Source organism: Babylonia areolata, chromosome 7 (genome assembly GCF_041734735.1).
Source record: "Babylonia areolata isolate BAREFJ2019XMU chromosome 7, ASM4173473v1, whole genome shotgun sequence".
Classification (NCBI taxonomy): domain Eukaryota; kingdom Metazoa; phylum Mollusca; class Gastropoda; order Neogastropoda; family Buccinidae; genus Babylonia; species Babylonia areolata.
The window spans coordinates 200305-224074 of record NC_134882.1 but is presented as its reverse complement, the minus strand read 5'-3'; the positions used below and the strand labels follow the sequence as shown (position 1 = coordinate 224074).

At 44.9% G+C, this 23770-nt stretch overlaps 1 protein-coding gene across 7 annotated transcripts in view; it reads right to left on the bottom strand.

The window, feature by feature from the left end:
- The window catches only part of LOC143283637 (uncharacterized), a 393825-nt gene that overhangs the window by 230932 nt on the left and 139123 nt on the right, over window positions 1-23770 (bottom strand). For all 7 annotated transcript variants that reach the window (XR_013055424.1, XR_013055425.1, XR_013055423.1 and 4 more), the window contains 2 exons: window positions 19788-20001; window positions 10231-10422 (listed from right to left, as the gene is read on the bottom strand). Coding sequence is in view for 4 of the 7 variants with exons in the window: in XM_076589820.1 (XP_076445935.1) it covers window positions 10231-10422; window positions 19788-20001 (406 nt within the window). In the remaining 3 variants the exon portion in view is untranslated. The remainder of the gene's footprint in view (window positions 1-10230; window positions 10423-19787; window positions 20002-23770) is intronic.

Genomic DNA, 23770 nt, shown 5'->3' with positions numbered 1-23770 from the left:
AACACAACAAACACAGTACAGCACAACACAACAAACACAGTACAGCACAACACAGCAAAACACAACAAACACAGTACAGCACAACACAGCACAACACAACAAACACAGTACAGCAAAACACAACAAACACAGTACAGCACAACACAACAAAACACAACAAACACAGTACAGCACAACACAGCACAACACAACAAACACAGTACAGCACAACACAACAAACACAGTACAGCACAACACAGCAAAACACAACAAACACAGTACAGCAAAACACAACAAACACAGTACAGCACAACACAACAAAACACAACAAACACAGTACAGCACAACACAGCAAAACACAACAAACACAGTACAGCACAACACAACACAACAAACACAGTACAGCACAACACAGCAAAACACAACAAACACAGTACAGCACAACACAACAAAACACAACAAACACAGTACAGCACAACACAACAAAACACAACAAAGCACAACACAGCACAACACAACAAACACAGTACAGCACAACACAACAAAGTACAGCACAACACAACAAAACACAACAAAGCACAACACAACAAACACAGTACAGCACAACACAACAAACACAGTACAACACAACACAACAAACACAGTACAACAAAACACAACAAACACAGTACAGCACAACACAACAAAACACAACAAACACAGTACAGCACAACACAACAAAGCACAACAAACACAGTACAGCACAACACAACAAATCACAACAAACACAGTACAGCACAACACAGCAAAGCACAACAAACACAGTACAGCACAACACAAAAAAACACAACAAAGCACAACACAACAAACACAGTACAGCACAACACAACAAACACAGTACAACACAACAAACACAGTACAGCACAACACAACAAACACAGTACAATAAAACACAACAAACACAGTACAGCACAACACAGCAAAACACAACAAACACAGTACAGCACAACACAACAAAGCACAACAAACACAACAAACAGCACAACACAACACAGCACAACAAACACAGTACAGCAAAACACAACAAACACAGTACAGCACAACACAACAAAGCACAACAAACACAACAAACAGCACAACACAACACAGCACAACAAACACAGTACAGCAAAACACAACAAACACAGTACAGCACAACACAACAAAGCACAACAAACACAACAAACAGCACAACACAACACAGCACAACAAACACAGTACAGCACAACACAGCAAAACACAACAAACACAGTACAGCACAACACAATCAAAGCACAACAAACACAGTACAGCACAACACAACAAAGCACAACAAACACAGTACAGCACAACACAACAAACACAGTACAGCACAAGACAACAAAGCACAACAAACACAGTACATCACAACACAACAAAGCACAACAAACACAGTACAGCACAACACAACAAAGCACAACAAACACAGTACAGCACAACACAACAAAACACAACAAACACAGTACAGCACAACACAACAAAGCACAACAAACACAGTACAGCACAACACAGCACAGCACAACAAAGCACAACATAGCACAACACAACAAACACAGTACAGCACAACACAACAAAGTACAGCACAACACAACAAAACACAACAAAGCACAACACAACAAACACAGTACAGCACAACACAACAAACACAGTACAACACAACACAAAAAACACAGTACAACAAAACACAACAAACACAGTACAGCACAACACAACAAAACACAACAAACACAGTACAGCACAACACAACAAAGCACAACAAACACAGTACAGCACAACACAACAAAGCACAACAAACACAGTACAGCACAACACAACACAGCACAACAAACACAGTACAGCACAACACAACAAAACACAACAAACACAGTACAGCACAACACAACAAAACACAACAAAGCACAACATAGCACAACACAACAAACACAGTACAGCACAACACAACAAAGTACAGCACAACACAACAAAACACAACTAAGCACAACACAACAAACACAGTACAGCACAACACAACAAACACAGTACAGCACAACACAACAAACACAGTACAGCACAACACAACAAAGCACAACAAACACAGTACAGCACAACACAACAAAGCACAACAAACACAGTACAGCACAACACAACAAACACAGTACAATAAAACACAACAAACACAGTACAGCACAACACAGCAAAACACAACAAACACAGTACAGCACAACACAACAAAGCAAAACAAACACAGTACAGCACAACACAACACAGCACAACAAACACAGTACAGCACAACACAACAAAACACAACAAACACAGTACAGCACAACACAACAAAACACAACAAAGCACAACATAGCACAACACAACAAACACAGTACAGCACAACACAACAAAGTACAGCACAACACAACAAAACACAACAAAGCACAACACAACAAACACAGTACAGCACAACACAACAAACACAGTACAGCACAACACAACAAAGCACAACAAACACAGTACAGCAAAACACAACAAAGCACAACAAACACAGTACAGCACAACACAACAAAACACAACAAAGCACAACACAACAAACACAGTACAGCACAACACAACAAACACAGTACAACAAAACACAACAAACACAGTACAGCACAACACAGCAAAACACAACAAACACAGTACAGCACAACACAACAAAGCACAACAAACACAGTACAGCACAACACAACAAAGCACAACAAACACAGTACAGCACAACACAGCAAAACACAACAAACACAGTACAGCACAACACAACAAAGCACAACAAACACAGTACAGCACAACACAACAAACACAGTACAGCACAACACAACAAAGCACAACAAACACAGTACATCACAACACAACAAAGCACAACAAACACAGTACAGCACAACACAACAAAGCACAACAAACACAGTACAGCACAACACAACAAAACACAACAAACACAGTACAGCACAACACAACAAAACACAACAAAGCACAACATAGCACAACACAACAAACACAGTACAGCACAACACAACAAAGTACAGCACAACACAACAAAACACAACAAAGCACAAAACAACAAACACAGTACAGCACAACACAACAAACACAGTACAACACAACACAAAAAACACAGTACAACAAAACACAACAAACACAGTACAGCACAACACAACAAAACACAACAAACACAGTACAGCACAACACAACAAAGCACAACAAACACAGTACAGCACAACACAACAAAGCACAACAAACACAGTACAGCACAACACAACAAAGCACAACAAACACAGTACAGCACAACACAACAAAACACAACAAAGCACAACACAACAAACACAGTACAGCACAACACAACAAACACAGTACAACAAAACACAACAAACACAGTACAGCACAACACAACAAAGCACAACAAACACAGTACAGCACAACACAGCACAGCACAACAAACACAGTACAGCACAACACAACAAACACAGTACAGCAAAACACAACAAACACAGTACAGCACAACACAGCAAAACACAACAAACACAGTACAGCACAACAAAGCAAAACACCGCACAACAAAACACAACAAACACAGTACAGCAAAACACAACAAACACAGTACAGCACAACACAGCAAAACACAACAAACACAGTACAGCACAACAAACACAGTACAGCACAACACAACAAACACAGTACAGCACAGCACAACAAACACGGTATAGCACAACACAGCAAAACACAACAAACACAGTACAGCACAACACAACAAAACACAACAAACACAGTACAGCACAACACAGCAAAACACAACAAACACAGTACAGCAAAACACAACAAACACAGTACAGCACAACACAACAAAACACAACAAACACAGTACAGCACAACACAGCAAAACACAACAAACACAGTACAGCACAACACAACACAACAAACACAGTACAGCACAACACAACAAAACACAACAAAGACAGTACAGCACAACACAACAAAACACAACAAAGCACAACATAGCACAACACAACAAACACAGTACAGCACAACACAACAAAACACAACAAAGCACAACACAACAAACACAGTACAGCACAACACAACAAACACAGTACAACACAACACAACAAACACAGTACAACAAAACACAACAAACACAGTACAGCACAACACAACAAAACACAACAAACACAGTACAGCACAACACAACAAAGCACAACAAACACAGTACAGCACAACACAACAAAGCACAACAAACACAGTACAGCACAACACAACAAAGCACAACAAACACAGTACAACACAACATAACAAAGCACAACAAACACAGTACAGCACAACACAACAAAACACAACAAAGCACAACACAACAAACACAGTACAGCACAACACAAAAAACACAGTACAATAAAACACAACAAACACAGTACAGCACAACACAGCAAAACACAACAAACACAGTACAGCACAACACAACAAAGCACAACAAACACAGTACAGCACAACACAACACAGCACAACAAACACAGTACAGCACAACACAGCAAAACACAGTACAGCACAACACAACACAACAAACACAGTACAGCACAACACAACAAAGCACAACAAACACAGTACAGCACAACACAACAAACACAGTACAGCACAACACAACAAAGCACAACAAACACAGTACAGCACAACACAACAAAACACAACAAACACAGTACAGCACAACACAACAAAGCACAACAAACACAGTACAGCACAACACAACAAAACACAACAAACACAGTACAGCACAACACAACAAAGCACAACAAACACAGTACAGCACAACACAGCACAGCACAACAAACACAGTACAGCACAACACAACAAAACACAACAAACACAGTACAGGAAAACACAACAAACACAGTACAGCACAACACAGCAAAACACAACAAACACAGTACAGCACAACAAAGCAAAACACCGCACAACAAAACACAACAAACACAGTACAGCACAACACAACAAACACAGTACAGCACAACACAGCAAAACACAACAAACACAGTACAGCACAACACAACAAACACAGTACAGCACAACAAACACAGTACAGCACATCACAACAAACACGGTATAGCACAACACAGCAAAACACAACAAACACAGTACAGCACAACACAACAAAACACAACAAACACAGTACAGCACAACACAGCAAAACACAACAAACACAGTACAGCAAAACACAACAAACACAGTACAGCACAACACAACAAACACAGTACAGCACAATAAACACAGCAAAACACAACAAACACAACACCGCAAAACACAACAAACACAACAAATCACAGTACAGCAAAACACAACAAACACAACACAGCAAAACACAACAAACACAGCACAGCACAACACAACAAACACAGTACAGCACAACACAGCAAAACACAACAAAACACAGTACAGCACAACACAACAAACACAGTACAGCACAACACAGCAAAACACAACAAACACAGTACAGCACAACACAACAAAGCACAACAAACACAGTACAGCACAACACAACAAAGCACAACAAACACAGTACAGCACAACACAACAAAGCACAACAAACACAGTACAGCACAACACAACAAAGCACAACAAACAAAGTACAGCACAACACAACAAAGCACAACAAACACAGTACAGCACAACACAACAAAGCACAACAAACACAGTACAGCACAACACAACAAAACACAACAAACACAGTACAGCACAACAGAACAAAGCACAACAAACACAGTACAGCACAACACAGCAAACACAGTATAGCACAACAAACACAGCAAAACACAACAAACACAGTACAGCACAACACAACAAAACACAACAAACACAGTACAGCACAACACAACAAAACACAACAAACACAGTACAGCAAAACACAACAAAGACAGTACAGCACAACACAGCAAAACACAACAAACACAGTACAGCACAACACAACAAACACAGTACATCACAACACAACAAACACAGTATAGCACAACAAACACAGCAAAACACAACAAACACAGTACAGCACAACACAACAAAACACAACAAACACAGTACAGCACAACACAGCAAAACACAACAAACACAGTACAGCAAAACACAACAAACACAGTACAGCACAACACAACAAACACAGTACAGCACAATAAACACAGCAAAACACAACAAACACAACACCGCAAAACACAACAAACACAACAAATCACAGTACAGCCAAACACAACAAACACAACACAGCAATACACAACAAACACAGTACAGCACAACACAGCAAAACACAACAAACACAGTACAGCAAAACACAACAAACACAAGACAGCAAAACACAACAAACACAGCATAGCACAACACAACAAACACAGTACAGCACAACACAGCAAAACACAACAAAACACAGTACAGCACAACACAACAAACACAGTACAGCACAACACAGCAAAACACAACAAACACAGTACAGCACAACACAACAAAGCACAACAAACACAGTACAGCACAACACAACAAAACACAACAAACACAGTACAGCACAACACAACAAAGCACAACAAACACAGTACAGCACAACACAACAAAGCACAACAAACACAGTACAGCACAACACAGCAAAACACAACAAACACAGTACAGCAAAACACAACAAACACAGCACAACACAACAAACACAGTACAGCACAACACAACAAAGCACAACAAACACAGTACAGCACAACACAACAAAGCACAACAAACACAGTACAGCACAACACAACAAAACACAACAAACACAGTACAGCACAACAGAACAAAGCACAACAAACACAGTACAGCACAACACAACAAAGCACAACAAAGCACAACACAACAAACACAGTACAGCACAACACAACAAACACAGTACAACAAAACACAACAAACACAGTACAGCACAACACAACACAGCACAACAAACACAGTACAGCACAACACAGCACAGCACAACAAACACAGTACAGCACAACAAAGCAAAACACCGCACAACAAAACACAACAAACACAGTACAGCAAAACACAACAAACACAGTACAGCACAACACAACAAACACAGTACAGCACAACAAACACAGTACAGCACAACACAACAAACACAGTACAGCACAGCACAACAAAGCACAACAAACACAGCAAAACACAACAAACACAGTACAGCACAACAAACACAGCAAAACACAACAAACACAACACAGCACAACACAACAAACACAGTACAGCACAACACAGCAAAACACAACAAACACAACACAGCACAACACAACAAACACAGTACAGCCAACACAGCAAAACACAACAAAACACAGTACAGCACAACACAACAAAACACCGCACAGCAAAACACAACAAACACAGTACAGCACAACACAGCAAAACACAACAAACACAGTACAGCATAACACAGCAAAACACAACAAACACAGTACAGCATAACACAGCAAAACACAACAAACACAGTACAGCATAACACAGCAAAACACAACAAACACAGTACAGCACAACACAACAAAACACAACAAACACAGTACAGCACAACACAACAAAACACAACAAACACAGTACAGCACAACACAACAAAACACAACAAACACAGTACAGCACAACACAACAAACACAGTACAGCACAACACAGCAAAACACAACAAACACAGTACAGCACAACACAGCAAAACACAACAAACACAGTACAGCACAACACAGCAAAACACAACAAACACAGTACAGCACAACACAGCAAAACACAACAAACACAGTACAGCACAACACAGCAAAACACAACAAACACAGTACAGCACAACACAGCAAAACACAACAAACACAGTGCAGCAAAACACTGCACAGCACAACACAACAAAGCGCAGCACAGCACAACACAGTAAGCGCATTGGGTTACGCTGCTGGTCAGGCATCTGCTTGGCAGATGTGGTGTAGCGTATATAGTTTTGTCCAAACGCAGTGACGCCTCCTTGAGCTACTGAAACTGAAACTGAAACAGCAATGCACGACACAAATGGTGGTGGTGTGTGTCCATCGAGATCGATGATGACCATCGTTGTCATCCAGCTGGGGGATGGGGGGAGGGTGGTGGGGGGGGGATGCTCATGAATCTATCTGTGAGTGCGCAGATGGCTGAATAGTCCAATCTGCGCACGAAATGTTCGCTGACAGTTGGGGCAGACAAAGACAGGCATATCATTGTCAGGGAGCTTGTTTGCCCGTGACTTTCTGGCCTGCCTCTTCTGAACAGCTGCAGCAGTCCTGTTGGCCTCGCACAACTTGGCACCTTTGTGCACAGCAGTGCACCATTTGTCACGGTCCGCTGCAGATTCCTCCCAGGAGTCAGGGTTGATATCAAACGCTTTCAGAGAGACTTTCAGAGTATCTCTGAAGCGCTTCTTCTGACCTCCGTGTGATCTCTTCCCTTGTTGCAGCTCGCCATAGAAGAGCCTTTTGGGCAGCCGATGGTCTGGCATGCGCGCCACGTGTCCAGCCCAGCGAAGCTGGGACTGCATCAGGATGGTGAAGATGCTGGGAAGGGTGGCTTTTGCAAGCACCTCCGTGTCTGGGGTCCTGTCTTGCCACTTGATGTTCAGTAGCTTCCTGAGGCATGTTGTGTGGAAGTGGTTCAGCTTCTTGGCATGTCGTTGGTACACTGTCCAAGTTTCGCAGGCGTACAGTAGTGTGGGGAGAACTACTGCTCTGTACACCTTTAGTTTGGTCTCAAGACCAATGCCTCTTCTGTTCCAAACATTTGCATAGAGTCTACTAAAAGTTGCGCTTGCTCTTGCAATCCTGACGTTCACTTCATCGTCAATGGTCGCATTTTGTGACAGTGTGCTGCCAAGGTATGTGAACCGCTCCACCACACTGAGTCTCTGACCGTTGACTGTGATGTTGGGCTCAATGTGGGGTTTCCCTGGGGCTGGCTGATGGAGAACTTCAGTTTTCCTCATGCTGATGGTAAGGCCAAAGTTCCTGCTGGCAGTGGCAAATTTGTCCACGCTGAGTTGCATGTCAGCTTCAGATCCAGCGTTGAGGGCACAATCATCAGCAAACAAAAAGTCTCTGATGATGTCTGTCATGACCTTCGTTTTTGCTTGAAGCCTTCTGAGGTTAAACAGCTTGCCATCTGTTCGGTACTTTAGGCCGATTCCAACATCGCCATCTCTGAAGGCATCAGTAAGCATTGCAGAGAACATGAGGCTGAACAGTGTTGGAGCCAGGACGCAGCCTTGCTTGACACCATTTGTGACAGCAAAAGGAGCAGATGTTTCACCATTGTCCTGGACTCGAGCCTGCATGCCTTCATGGAATTGGCTGACCAAGGAAATAAATTTCCGAGGGCATCCGTACTTGGCCATGATCTTCCACAGTCCCTCTCTACTCACAGTGTCGAAGGCTTTAGTGAGGTCAACATAGGTGGAGAACAGAGCAGCATTTTGCTCCTGACATTTCTCTTGCAGCTGCCTTGCAGCAAACACCATGTCGGTGGTTCCGCGCTCTTTCCGGAATCCACATTGGCTCTCAGGCAAATGACCTTGGTCAAGGTGTGCTGTGAGGCGGTTTAGTATGATCCTGGCAAGTATCTTGCCTGCGATAGAGAGCAAGGAAATGCCCCGATGGTTATCACAGGCTTGCCGGTTCCCCTTTCGCTTGTACAGGTGAATGATAGATGCATCTTTGAAATCCTGGGGGATCGTCTCTTCTTTCCACATGAGTGAGTACAGCTGATGGAGCTTCTCAGTCAGCACAGTGCCTCCATCCTTGTAGACCTCTGCTGGTATGGAGTCTGAGCCAGGTGCTTTGCCACTGGATAGCAGACGGATTGCTTTCTGGGTCTCAAGAAGTGTTGGCGGATCGTCCAGTGCTTCGTTGATGGGGACTTGTGGGAGCCGGTCTATGGCTTCATCATTTATGGAGGAAGGGCGATTTAAGACACTGTTGAAGTGCTCAGCCCAGCGTTCGAGAATTTTCTCCTTCTCGGTGATCAAGGTATTCCCATCTGCACTGAGGAGGGGGGATGATCCTGAGGATGTGGGACCGTAGACTTCTTTTAAGGCATCATAGAACCTCTTCATATCGTGCCTGTCAGCATATCCCTGGATCTCATCGGCTTTGTCACAATACAACACTACACAATACAACACAATGTAATACAATACAATTCAATACAACACAACACAACGACCATCAACTGTCACTGACCCAAATCTGGTGGGCAGCTGTTGGAGATGATGACAGGGATGTTGAGCTTGATGAGAGCGATGTCGATGATGTCGGCCAGGATGCAGAAGATGTTCCAGGTGTAGCTGGTGACGTGGCTGTGCGTCTCCTGGTTGATGGCCTCGCCTTCCCTGCCGGGCAGGTAGCAGAACGACTCCAGAAGCAGCATGCAGTCTGGAAGAAGACGTGCACTTCCTCAAGTTTAGAGTTATGCATGCTTGTCACTGAATGACTGGTGTGAACGCACCTTTGATATGTCTCTTCACAAGATTCAGTGCTGTATAGATACTACCGGTAATTATCATTATTATTACTATCAGTATCATTAGTGCTGTTCTCTACTGTGCTGTTCACTGCCACGGGGCAGAGAAGCATCGGCTGCCCACAGCTGCGATACAAAGATGTTTGCAAACATGACATGAAGGCACTTGAGATCAACACTGAGTCCTGGGAGGATCTTGCAGATGACCACAACAGATGGAGAAGCACTCTCAAGAATCAGCTACAGATTGGTGAAGACAAACTGTCAGCTGCTGCAGCAGAAAAGCGAGCTCGCAGAAAAGGGACGGCAGCCAACAGACCAGCATCAGCTTACACATGTGATCGCTGCGACAGAGACTGTCTCTCTGGCATTGGTCTCTACAGTCACAGGCGACGCTGCTTGGTCCAAGCAGACAGCCCAATTAGACATTAGGTCGGATATACTCTATTCATGGTCAGCCATGACCGAAGGAGGCCTACTATCATTAGTAGTAGTATTCCTATATCAGAATCTATCAATACCACAAACCCCCAAAATGAAAGAACAAACCAAAATTATAAGTAGCATCACGTAACATTTGTTTGCAGTCATTGAACGCACAATTACAGACCCCCCTACCCCCTCCACAACAAAGCACTGACAGATACACACACCTGAAGATAACTAAAAATGTATTTTATATGCACTTTGCACAAGATGAAAAGTAAAGGATGATGAAATCTGCAAAGAACAAAGAGATCTGAAGTATGCACTCAAGAGATCCCTCAAGCTTGTTGCACAGCGATGGACAACACTCATGCTCATTCTGCCCAAGGCGGCGTTCAGCGATGGACAACACTCATGCTCATTCTGCTCAAGGCTGTGTTCAGTGATGGACAACACTCATGCTTATTCTGCCCAAGGCGGTGTTCAGTGATGGACAACACTCATGCTTATTCTGCCCAAGGCGGTGTTCAGTGATGGACAACACTCATGCTTATTCTGCCCAAGGCGGTGTTCAATTCACATCCTCCTCCATCTAACCCTAGCCCCTAACCCTAGCCCCTAACCTAACCCTAACACCGCTGTAAGTCTTTTAAGAGTAGCTGTCACACACATTTCCTTTGTCACCATTTTGCCACCTTTCTGACTTTGCAGCAGAATGCTGGCATATGTGCATATAATCTGTCATTGTGACTGTCTGAAGAATTGAGCTATGTACTTTTGTGTGGGGGGTTGGTGAGGGAGGGGAGTAATATAAACTTTGTGTAATTATGTCAGAACACAGAAAAGACAAGACACAGCATGTTCCCAGACTGACATGGGACATTCAATCCACTGCAAAACAGAGGAAATTACAGGGTGCATCCATGCATGAGATTGTCTGCATGGGTCAAGTTGTGTCTGTGGGTATTTCAGAAAAAAATATCTGTGCTGAAGCCAAATAATTATTGTTTCATCTGTGAAGCCAGTAAAGTCACTGCCTTTCTTTGTAACATATATTCATGCAACTTTTCCCTGCATAAACCACAGAAACATATGCAAGTCTATTCAACAGTTTCATCTGTCACATTGTGCTGTTTCAACCAATCAGATTCAAGATTGGTAATTTTGATCCTCAAGTCCTTTTGATATAGCCCCTGTGAGGCTGTTGAAGTTGCCTTGATTGTAAACAATGCCAGTTTGAACATTTTAACAGTGCAGACTTTGGTTTTTATCAAATCCTTTGGACAGCATCTGTTACACTCATATTCTACCTTCTGAACAGTATTGAATACAATGCTTATTGTCTGAGTAACATAAAGACCAGTGCTGACTCTTCTCTGTTTGTAGTGATGGCTACAATTCTTGCTCTGCCCTTTTAACAATATATATTACATCCCTTACTCTGTCCTTGAGCAGCATAGTCCTTATTCGGTCCTTTGAATAGAACACTCCTTAACATATCCTTTGAATAGCACATTCCTCACTCTGTCCTTGAGCAGCATAGTCCTTATTCAGTCCTTTGAATAGAACACTCCTTAATATATCCTTTGAATAGCACATTCCTCACTCTGTCCTTGAGCAGCATAGTCCTTATTCGGTCCTTTGAATAGAACACTCCTTAACATATCCTTTGAATAGCACATTCCTCACTCTGTCCTTGAGCAGCATAGTCCTTATTCGGTCCTTTGAATAGAACACTCCTTAACATATCCTTTGAATAGCACATTCCTCACTCTGTCCTTGAGCAGCATAGTCCTTATTCGGTCCTTTGAATAGAACACTCCTTAACATATCCTTTGAATAGCATATTTCTCACTCTGTCCTTTGAGCAGATTCTGTCCTTTGAACAGAACACTCCTTAACATATCCTTTGAACAGCATATTCCTCATCCTGTCCTTTGAATAGAACATTCCTTAACATATCCTTTGAACAGCATATTCCTCATCCTGTCCTTTGAATAGAACATCCCTTAACATATCCTTTGAACAGCATATTCCTCATCCTGTCCTTTGAATAGAACATTCCTTAACATGTCCTTTGAATAGCACATTCCTCACTCTGTCAATCTTGCCACATTATGCTGAGAAGTTTTCTGAGGCTGGTGGTGTGGAAGTGGTTCAGCTTTTTGGTGTGGTGTTTGTAGACCATCCAAGATTCACATCCATAGAGCAGTGTGGTGACAACTATGGCCTTGTATACTTTGAGCTTCGTCTCCAGGGTGATGCCTCTCCTGTTCCAAACGTTCTTATGGAGTCTGCCGAAGGCATCACTGGCTTTGGCGAGTGTGGCATTCACCTCGTCGTCGATGTCAATTGTGCGAGAGAGTGTACTGCCCAGGTATGTGAACTTGTCCAGTCGTTGCCCGTTGATGAAGATGTTTGGTTCAACATAAGGCTTTCCTGGAGCTGGCTGGTGCATCACCTCAGTCTTCTTTGTGCTGACTGTGAGGCCAAAGTTGTCACAGGCAGCAGAGAACTTGTCAACACTGTGCTGCATGTCAGCTTCGGAGGCAGCGTTGAGAGCGCAGTCATCAGTTTCAGTTTTAGTTTCAGTAGCTCAAGGAGGCGTCACTGCGTTCGGACAAATCCATATACGCTACACCACATCTGCCAAACAGATGCCTGACCAGCAGCGTAACCCAAAGCAGTCATCAGCAAACAGGAAGTTGTTGACGGTGTCTGTCCTCACCTTGGTTTTTGCTTGAAGCCTCCTGAAGTTGAAGAGTGAGCCATCTGTGCGGTACCTGATGCCAATGCCTACGTCAGCGTCTCTGAAGGCATCTGTCAGCATGGCTGAAAACATGAGACTGAACAGGGTGGGGGCAAGAACACACCCTTGCTTGACTCCGTTGGAGACAGGGAATGGTTCTGAAGTCTCTCCATTGTCTTGGACTTGGGCCAGCATCCCATCGTGTAGCTGCCGTATGATGGTGATGAACTTTCTGGGACATCCGTACTTCGCCATGATTCTCCAAAGGCCATCTCTGCTAACAGTATTGAAGGCCTTGGTCAGATCAACATAGGTGGAGTAAAGGTCAGCGTTCTGTTCCTGACACTTCTCCTGGAGCTGCCTGGCAGCAAACACCATGTCGGTAGTCCCGCGTCCTTTCCGGTAGCCACACTGGCTCTCTGGTAGGAGACCTTGCTCAAGGTGCGCTATGAGACGGTTGAGTAGCACTCTGGCCAGAGTCTTGCCTGCGACAGACAGCAGGGATATTCCACGATGGTTGTCACAGGCCTGACGATTTCCTTTGCGCTTGTACAGGTGTATGATGGAAGCATCTTTGAAGTCCTGTGGAACTGCCTCATGTTGCCAGATGAGCTGGAACAGCTGATAAAGCTTCTCAGTCAGCGCCATACCACCTTCTTTGTAGACCTCAGCTGGAATGGAGTCTGAGCCAGGGGCTTTGCCATTGGATAGCAGACGGATAGCTTTCTGGGTCTCCTCCAAAGTTGGAATGGCATCCAACGACTCACTGACTGGCACCTGGGGGAGTCGGTCGATGGCTTCATCATTGATGGTGGAAGGGCGGTTCAGTACGCTGTCAAAGTGCTCAGCCCATCTCTCAAGGATCCCGTCCTTGTCAGTGATTAGGGTAGAACCATCAGCACTGAGGAGTGGAGCAGATCCAGAGGTGGTGGGACCATAGACTTCTTTCAGGCCGTTATAGAAGTTCTTCATGTCGTTCCTGTCTGCAAAGCCCTGGATCTCATCAGCTTTGTTGCTCAACCAGGAATCCTGCATCTGCCGCAGCTTCAGCTGGATGGTGCTGTGTGCGCTCTTCAGTATGTCTTTCTTTGACTGTGACTTGGGATCTTCAATGTGGGCTCTGTAGGCTTGGCGTTTGTCTTCCAGCAGCTGCTTGATCTCAGTGCAGTTCTCATCAAACCAGTCTTTGTGCTTCCTGGCAGAAGGCCCCAGGCACTCCATGGCAGTGTTGTACACTGTCTCATGCAGTGCGCCCCATGTTGCCTCCACATTCTGGTTGTCCAGCACGGTGGACTCAAGGCGTTCCTCCAGGGTGTCAGCAAAGCTCTGCTTGATGTTGCCTAGCTCCAGCTTGTTGACATTCAGGCGTTTGGGTGCTTTCATGCCCTGAGGCCGTCTCTTGGGCTGGATGCGGAGGTTGAGTTTGGTGACGATAAGGTGGTGGTCTGTCCAGCACTCGGCGCCACACATGGCCCTCGTGACTCGTACGTCCTGCCTGTCCCTCTTCCTGACGATGACAAAATCGATGAGATGCCAATGTCCAGAGCGAGGATGCATCCATAACGTCCTGTTATGGGTAGAGAGGCAGAAGACGGTGTTTGTGATAAGAAGGTCGTGCTCGGCACATGTCTGGAGAAGTAGTTGACCATTGCTGTTACATTTGCCAACCCCAGGAGGTGCTGTCACAGCCAACTCTCATGTTAAATTCACCAAGAATGATGAGCTTGTCTGTGATGGGAACAGTGGTGATGACAGCGTTCAGGTCCTTGTAGAACTTGTCCTTGATCTCATCCGGGTTGATCATGGTGGGTGCGTAGGCACTGACAATGGTGGTAAACTTCTTCCCGTTGCATAAAGGGAGTTTCATCGTCATCAGGCGATCGTTCACTCCTTTCGGGGGGCCATCCAGCTTGCCAACGAAGGTTGTCTTTACTGCAAAGCCAACTCCAGCCTCACATCTCCAGGTTCGCGACCACTCCAAAAGAAGGTGTAGCCTGCGCCTCGCTCACAGAGTTCGCCTTCTTCTGCCACTCTGGTCTCACTTAAGGCAGCGATGTCGATGTTGTACCTGGCTAGTTCACTTACAATGAGTGCTGTGCGTCTCTGTGGTCTGTCTGAGTCGCCTCTGTCCAGAAGCGTACGCACGTTCCATGTGGCAATGGTCAATGGAGTGCTCCTTGTTTTCTTCTTTCTTTCCTTTGTGTGTCGACCGCTTGAGTAGGGTCCCCATCAGCCGTGGTATGCTGACTAGGGTGGTGTGGAGCAGGCAATGTTTAGGGCACTCATGCCATGAAGGTGAGCAGTGCTGTCCTGAAGAGGGCTGCTCAGTCGCTCAGGGGGCTGCCGATCTCCACTGCTGCTCCAGTCAGTGAAAAACGACCCTATGGCCTGAGACGCCTGTGTGCAGGTCCGCGGCTACGACTGCCAGTGTACCCACACCTGTCGCTTCGTTGCTTGCCTGTCGCCACAGGGCTTTGGGGAAATGATGGTATGGGATGAAGGATGACTGATGACTTGCGCAATGACTTTGTTTATAGTGAGGAGGGGTTGCGCACCGTCAACCTCACTCTCTTGTCCGAGACCGTCTGTATCCAGTGGCAAGATGAGGTCAAGACGACTGGAGATGGAAACAGATGTAGTGGATGACCAGGATGTCCTATGTGCCTCATCCTTCCCTCAGCAATCCACAGTGCTCTGCTGCAACCGCCTTCCTCTCCGTTGAACCATGAAGGTTTCTTCCGCAGAGTCCGCCGGATCCAGTCTTCACATGCTTGAGTAGACAAGCCCTAACTCACCAAAGGTTTGAGACCCGTCGGCTACCCTCACCTAGTTTAGCCAGCCTGTCAAAGCCGTTGCCCGGGGGTTGGGCGCTGCCGCATGCTAGCAGCTTCTAGGACCCATAGGTGAGAGCTGGGTGCCGGTGGAGACCAATAGAGGACGAACCACTCCCGGAAGAGAACACTCATTTACATATCCTTTGAATAGCATATTCCTCACTCTGTCCTTTGAACAGATTCTGTCCTTTGAATAGAACACTCCTTATCATATCCTTTGAATAGCATATTCCTCACTCTGTCCTTTGAACAGATTCTGTCCTTTGAATAGAACACTCCTTAACATATCCTTTGAACAGCATATTCCTCATCCTGTCCTTTGAACACCATATTCCTTATTCTGTCCTTTGAATAGAACAACATATCCTTTGAATAGCATATTCCTCACTGTGTCCTTTGAGCAGCATATTCTTTATTGTCCTTTGAATAGAACACTACTTAACATATCCTTTGAACAGCATATTCCTCATCCTGTCCTGTGAAAAGTATAGGTTCTGTTCTTTACCCTGTTCGTTGAAAAACACAGGTTCCTTGAATAGCATATTTTTATCCTTTCCTTTGAAAAGACAGGTTCCAGTCCTTACCCTGTCCTCTGAATAGCACATTCATTATCCTGTCTTTAAGAAAAGCACATTCTTCACCCTGTCCTTTGAATAGCACATTCATTATCCTGTCTTTAAGAAAAGCACATTCTTCACCCTGTCCTTTGAATAGCACATTCATTATCCTGTCTTTAAGAAAAGCACATTCTTCACCCTGTCCTTTGAATAGCACATTCATTATCCTGTCTTTAAGAAAAGCACATTCTTCACCCGGTCCTCTGAATAGCACATTCATCATCCTGTCTTTAAGAAAAGCACATTCTTCACCCTGTCCTTTGAACAACATATTCCTTTTCATGTCCTTTGAATAACATTGGTCCCATACTTTATCCTGTCATCTGCACAGCATAGGTACATAGGTTCCATACTTTATCCTGTCATCTGCATAGCATAGGTACATAGGTTCCATACTTTATCCTGTCATCTGCACAGCATAGGTACATAGGTTCCATACTTTATCCTGTCATCTGCATAGCATAGGTACATAGGTTCCATACTTTATCCTGTCATCTGCACAGCATAGGTACATAGGTTCCATACTTTATCCTGTCATCTGCATAGCATAGGTACATAGGTACCATTCCTTATCTTTTCCTTTAAATAGCACATTTCTCAGTTCTGTCCTTCGAATAGCACATTTCTCATTATATCCTTCGAACAGTATATTTCTTATCCTGTCCTTTGAATGGCACATTCCTTATCCTGTCCTTTGAATGGCACATTCTTTATCCTGTCCTTTGAATGGCACACTCCTTATCCTGTTGTTTGAATTAAACCCTGTTCTTTGAGCAGCATATTCCTTATTCTTAAGTGTATGACAGTCGTGTCTGACAATGACCATCAGAACAGCAGAGGAGGCAACTGCTGTCCCAATTATCTGGGTTTGAATTTGATCATAACAGAGAGAGTCTTGCCCAAGTTACATCCCTGCTCTCTTGGCCAAAAGGGTTTTAGGACAGTTGGCAGTGGGATGGTTCCCAAAGGCCAACTAGCCCCCAAGACTGCAGCACTAAAAGCTAGAGCAATTTTGCCTCCTAGTTTCAGAATCATAGTCCTCCACAAAAGACTTAGCTGTAAATGAATTACCATTGCAATGGAGACACCATTGATGCACAGCTCTCACTTTGCTGTTGGCCAAACAGTAAGCTTCTGTCATTCTGTGATATTCCTTAAACCACTTTCTGAATAGAACACACATTACCCTGTGCTTTGAATAGAACACACCTTATCCTGTCCTTTGAATATAACACACCTTATCCTGTCTTTTGAATAGCACACCCCTTATCCTGTACTTTGAACAGCACATAACTCATCATGTCCTATGAATAGCACACACCTTATCCTGTACTTTGAACAGCAAATACCTTATCATGTCCTATGAATAGCACACACCTTATCCTGTACTTTGAACAGCACATACCTTATCCTGTCCTTTGAATAGCACACACCTTATCCTGTCCTTTGAATAGCACATACCTTATCCTGTCCTTTGAATCCCACATACCTCATCCTGTGCTTTGAATAGCACACACCTTATCCTGTCCTTTGAAGAGCACACTCCTTATCCTGTCCTTTGAATAGCACACCCCTTACCCTGTCCTTTGAAGAGCACACTCCTTATCCTGTGCTTTGAATACCACATACCTTATCCTGTCCTTTGAATAGCACATACCTTATCCTGTGCTTTGAATATCACACCCCTTATCTTGTCCTTTGAATAGCACACCCCTTATCCTGTGCTTTGAATAGCACGTACCTCATCCTGTCCTTTGAATAGCACACCCCTTATCCTGTCCTTTGAAGAGCACACACCTTATCCTGTCCTTTGAATAGCACACCCCTTATCCTGTGCTTTGAATAGCACATACCTCATCCTTGTCCTTTGAATAGCACACACCTTATCCTGTGCTTCGAATAGCACACCCCTTATCCTGTGCTTTGAATAGCACATACCTTATCCTGTCCTTTGAATAGCACGTCCCTTATCCTGTGCTTTGAATAGCACGCCCCTTATCCTGTCCTTTGAATAGCACATACCTTATCCTGTCCTTTGAATACCACATACCTCATCCTGTGCTTTAAATAGCACACCCCTTATCCTGTCCTTTGAATAGCACACACCTCATCCTGTGCTTTGAATAGCACATACCTTATCCTGTCCTTTGAATAGCACATCCCTTATCCTGTGCTTTGAATAGCACGCCCCTTATCCTGTCCTTTGAATAGCACATACCTTATCCTGTCCTTTGAATACCACATACCTCATCCTGTGCTTTAAATAGCACACCCCTTATCCTGTCCTTTGAATAGCACACACCTCATCCTGTCCTTTGAATAGCACACACCTTATCCTGTGCTTCAAATAGCACACCCCTTATCCTGTGCTTTGAATAGCACACCCCTTATCCTGTCCTTTGAAGAGCACACCCCTTATCCTGTGCTTTGAATAGTGCATACTTTATCCTGTGTTTTGAATAGCACACCCCTTATCCTGTGCTTTGAATAGCACACCCCTTATCCTGTCCTTTGAATAGCACATACCTTATCCTGTGCTTTGAATAGCACACCCCTTATCCTGTCCTTTGAGTAGCACACCCCTTATCCTGTGCTTTGAATAGCACACCCCTCATCCTGAGCTTCTGAATGACACAGGTTCCATTCCTCACCCTGTCCTTTGAAGCATTTCTTGACCACAGTCTGCACCGCTCCACTCTGGAACACACCACCCTCCTGCCGCAGCAAGACAGGCCGTGAGAAGCGAGCACAGCGGGTGAGGATGAACGCCAGCAGACTGTTGGTGAGAGAGTGGAGGAAGTGGTAGGTCCTTTGCATCACCACCATCTTGTTCTTCCTGTCGTCCCCTTCTTTTCTGAAGTCATCCTACAATAGAATAGAATATCATCATTTGCCTGGCCATGTAACAAAGTCCAATGGCACTGCAAAAACAATCTCCCTGGAACTACTGAGAGAAAAAGAGGGGGGGGGGGGGTGACACATTGCAAAATGGACAGGAAAACCAGCAGAGACCCAGGCTTTGACACACAACCAACAGAGCTGGAGGAATTTGGTGAACACTTCTTCCATATAGGGTCCCAATGACTCTTCACTTCTTCCATACAGGGTCCCAATGACTCTTCACACACTTCTTCCATACAGGGCCCCAATGACTCTTCACTTCTTCCATACAGGGCCCCAATGACTCTTCACTTCTTCCATACAGGGTCCCAATGACTCTTCACACACTTCTTCCATACAGGGTCCCAATGACTCTTCACACACTTCTTCCATACAGGGCCCCAATGACTCTTCACTTCTTCCATGCAGGGTCCCAATGACTCTTCACTTCTTCCATACAGGGCCCCAATGACTCTTCACTTCTTCCATACAGGGTCCCAATGACTCTTCACACACTTCTTCCATACAGGGTCCCAATGACTCTTCACACACTTCTTCCATACAAGGCCCCAATGACTCTTCACACACTTCTTCCATACAGGGCCCCAATGACTCTTCACTTCTTCCATACAGGGTCCCAATGACTCTTCACACACTTCTTCCATACAGGGTCCCAATGACTCTTCAGTTCTTCCATACAGGGCCCCAATGACTCTTCAGTTCTTCCATACAGGGTCCCAATGACTCTTCACACACTTCTTCCATACAGGGTCCCAATGACTCTTCAGTTCTTCCATACAGGGTCCCAATGACTCTTCACACACTTCTTCCATACAGGGTCCCAATGACTCTTCACACACTTCTTCCATACAGGGTCCCAATGACTCTTCAGTTCTTCCATACAGGGCCCCAATGACTCTTCACACACTTCTTCCATACAGGGTCCCAATGACTCTTCACACACTTCTTCCATACAGGGTCCCAATGACTCTTCAGTTCTTCCATACAGGGTCCCAATGACTCTTCACACACTTCTTCCATACAGGGTCCCAATGACTCTTCACTTCTTCCATACAGGGTCCCAATGACTCTTCAGTTCTTCCATACAGGGTCCCAATGACTCTTCAGTTCTTCCATACAGGGTCCCAATGACTCTTCAGTTCTTCCATACAGGGTCCCAATGACTCTTCACTTCTTCCATACAGGGTCCCGATGACTCTTCACACACTTCTTCCATACAGGGTCCCAATGACTCTTCAGTTCTTCCATACAGGGTCCCGATGACTCTTCACACACTTCTTCCATACAGGGTCCCAATGACTCTTCAGTTCTTCCATACAGGGTCCCGATGACTCTTCACACACTTCTTCCATACAGGGTCCCGATGACTCTTCACACACTTCTTCCATACAGGGTCCCGATGACTCTTCAGTTCTTCCATACAGGGTCCCGATGACTCTTCACACACTTCTTCCATACAGGGTCCCAATGACTCTTCAGTTCTTCCATACAGGGTCCCGATGACTCTTCACACACTTCTTCCATACAGGGTCCCGATGACTCTTCACACACTTCTTCCATACAGGGTCCCGATGACTCTTCACACACTTCTTCCATACAGGGTCCCGATGACTCTTCACACACTTCTTCCATACAGGGTCCCGATGACTCTTCACACACTTCTTCCATACAGGGTCCCGATGACTCTTCACACACTTCTTCCATACAGGGTCCCAATGACTCTTCAGTTCTTCCATACAGGGTCCCAATGACTCTTCACTTCTTCCATACAGGGCCCCAATGACTCTTCACTTCTTCCATACAGGGTCCCGATGACTCTTCAGTTCTTCCATACAGGGTCCCGATGACTCTTCACACACTTCTTCCATACAGGGTCCCAATGACTCTTCACACACTTCTTCCATACAGGGTCCCAATGACTCTTCACACAGTTCAGAGTGAAGAAGAAGACAAAGAGGACACAAACATTCCAGAATAGCTTTCATTACAGCTTTACTCTCTCTTTCTCTGTCTCTCTTTCTGTTTCTTCTTTCTCACTCTCTAATATATATGAGTGCAAAAAAGATGGGTTGGCACTGTGCCTGCATGCCTATTCGAGCTTTTATACGGTGCAGACATGGTACTCAATCCCAAACACATGGCAGGTAAAGACAGGTCAACAGGTACTGACCACAACAGACAGGATAACAGACAGGACGACAGGTATTGACTACAACAGACAGGATGGCAGGTATTGACCACAACAGACAGGACAGCAGGTACTGACCACAACAACAGGATGACAGGTATTGACCACAACAGACAGGATGACAGGTATTGACCTCAACAGACAGGTCAACAGGTATTGACCACAACAGACAGGACAGCAGGTATTGACTACAACAGACAGGATAACAGACAGGATGACAGGTATTGACCACAACAGACAGGATGACAGGTATTGACCACAACAGACAGGATAACAGACAGGACAGCAGGTATTGACCACAACAGACAGGATAACAGACAGGACGACAGGTATTGACCACAACAGACAGGATGACAGGTACTGACCACAACAGACAGGTCAACAGGTATTGACCACAACAGACAGGATGACAGACAGGATGACAGGTATTGACCACAACAGACAAGACAGCAGGTATTCACCACAACAGACAGGACGACAGGTATTGACCACAACAGACAGGATGGCAGGTATTGACCACAAAGACAGGATGACAGGTATTGACCACAAAGACAGGACGACAGGTATTGACCACAACAGACAGGATGGCAGGTACTGACCACAACAGACAGGACGGCAGGTATTGATCACAACAGACAGGATGACAGGTATTGACCACAACAGACAGGATAACAGACAGGACGACAGGTATTGACCACAACAGACAGGATGACAGGTATTGACCACAACAGACAGGACAGCAGGTACTGACCACAAAGACAGGACGACAGGTATTGACCACAAAGACAGGATGACAGGTATTGACCACAAAGACAGGACGACAGGTACTGACCACAACAGACAGGACGACAGGTATTGACCACAACAGACAGGACAGCAGGTATTGACCACAACAGACAGGATGACAGGTATTGACAACAACAGACAGGACGACAGGTATTGACCACAAAGACAGGATGACAGGTATTGACCACAAAAGACAGGACAGCAGGTACTGACCACAAAGACAGGACGACAGGTATTGACCACAACAGACAGGATGACAGCTATTCACCACAAAGTCTGGATGACAGGTATTGACCACAACAGACAGGACGACAGGTATTGACCACAACAGACAAGACAGCAGGTATTCACCACAACAGACAGGACAGCAGGTACTGACCACAACAGACAGGACGACAGGTATTGACCACAACAGACAGGACGACAGGTATTGACCACAAAAGACAGGATAACAGACAGGACGACAGGTATTGACCACAACAGACAGGAAAACAGACAGGATGACAGGTATTGACCACAACAGACAGGATAACAGACAGGACGACAGGTATTGACTACAACAGACAGGATGGCAGGTATTGACCACAACAGACAGGAAAACAGACAGGATGACAGGTATTGACCACAACAGACAGGATAACAGACAGGACGACAGGTATTGACCACAACAGACGGGACGACAGGTATTGACCACAACAGACAGGAAAACAGACAGGATGACAGGTATTGACCACAAAAGACAGGATAACAGACAGGACG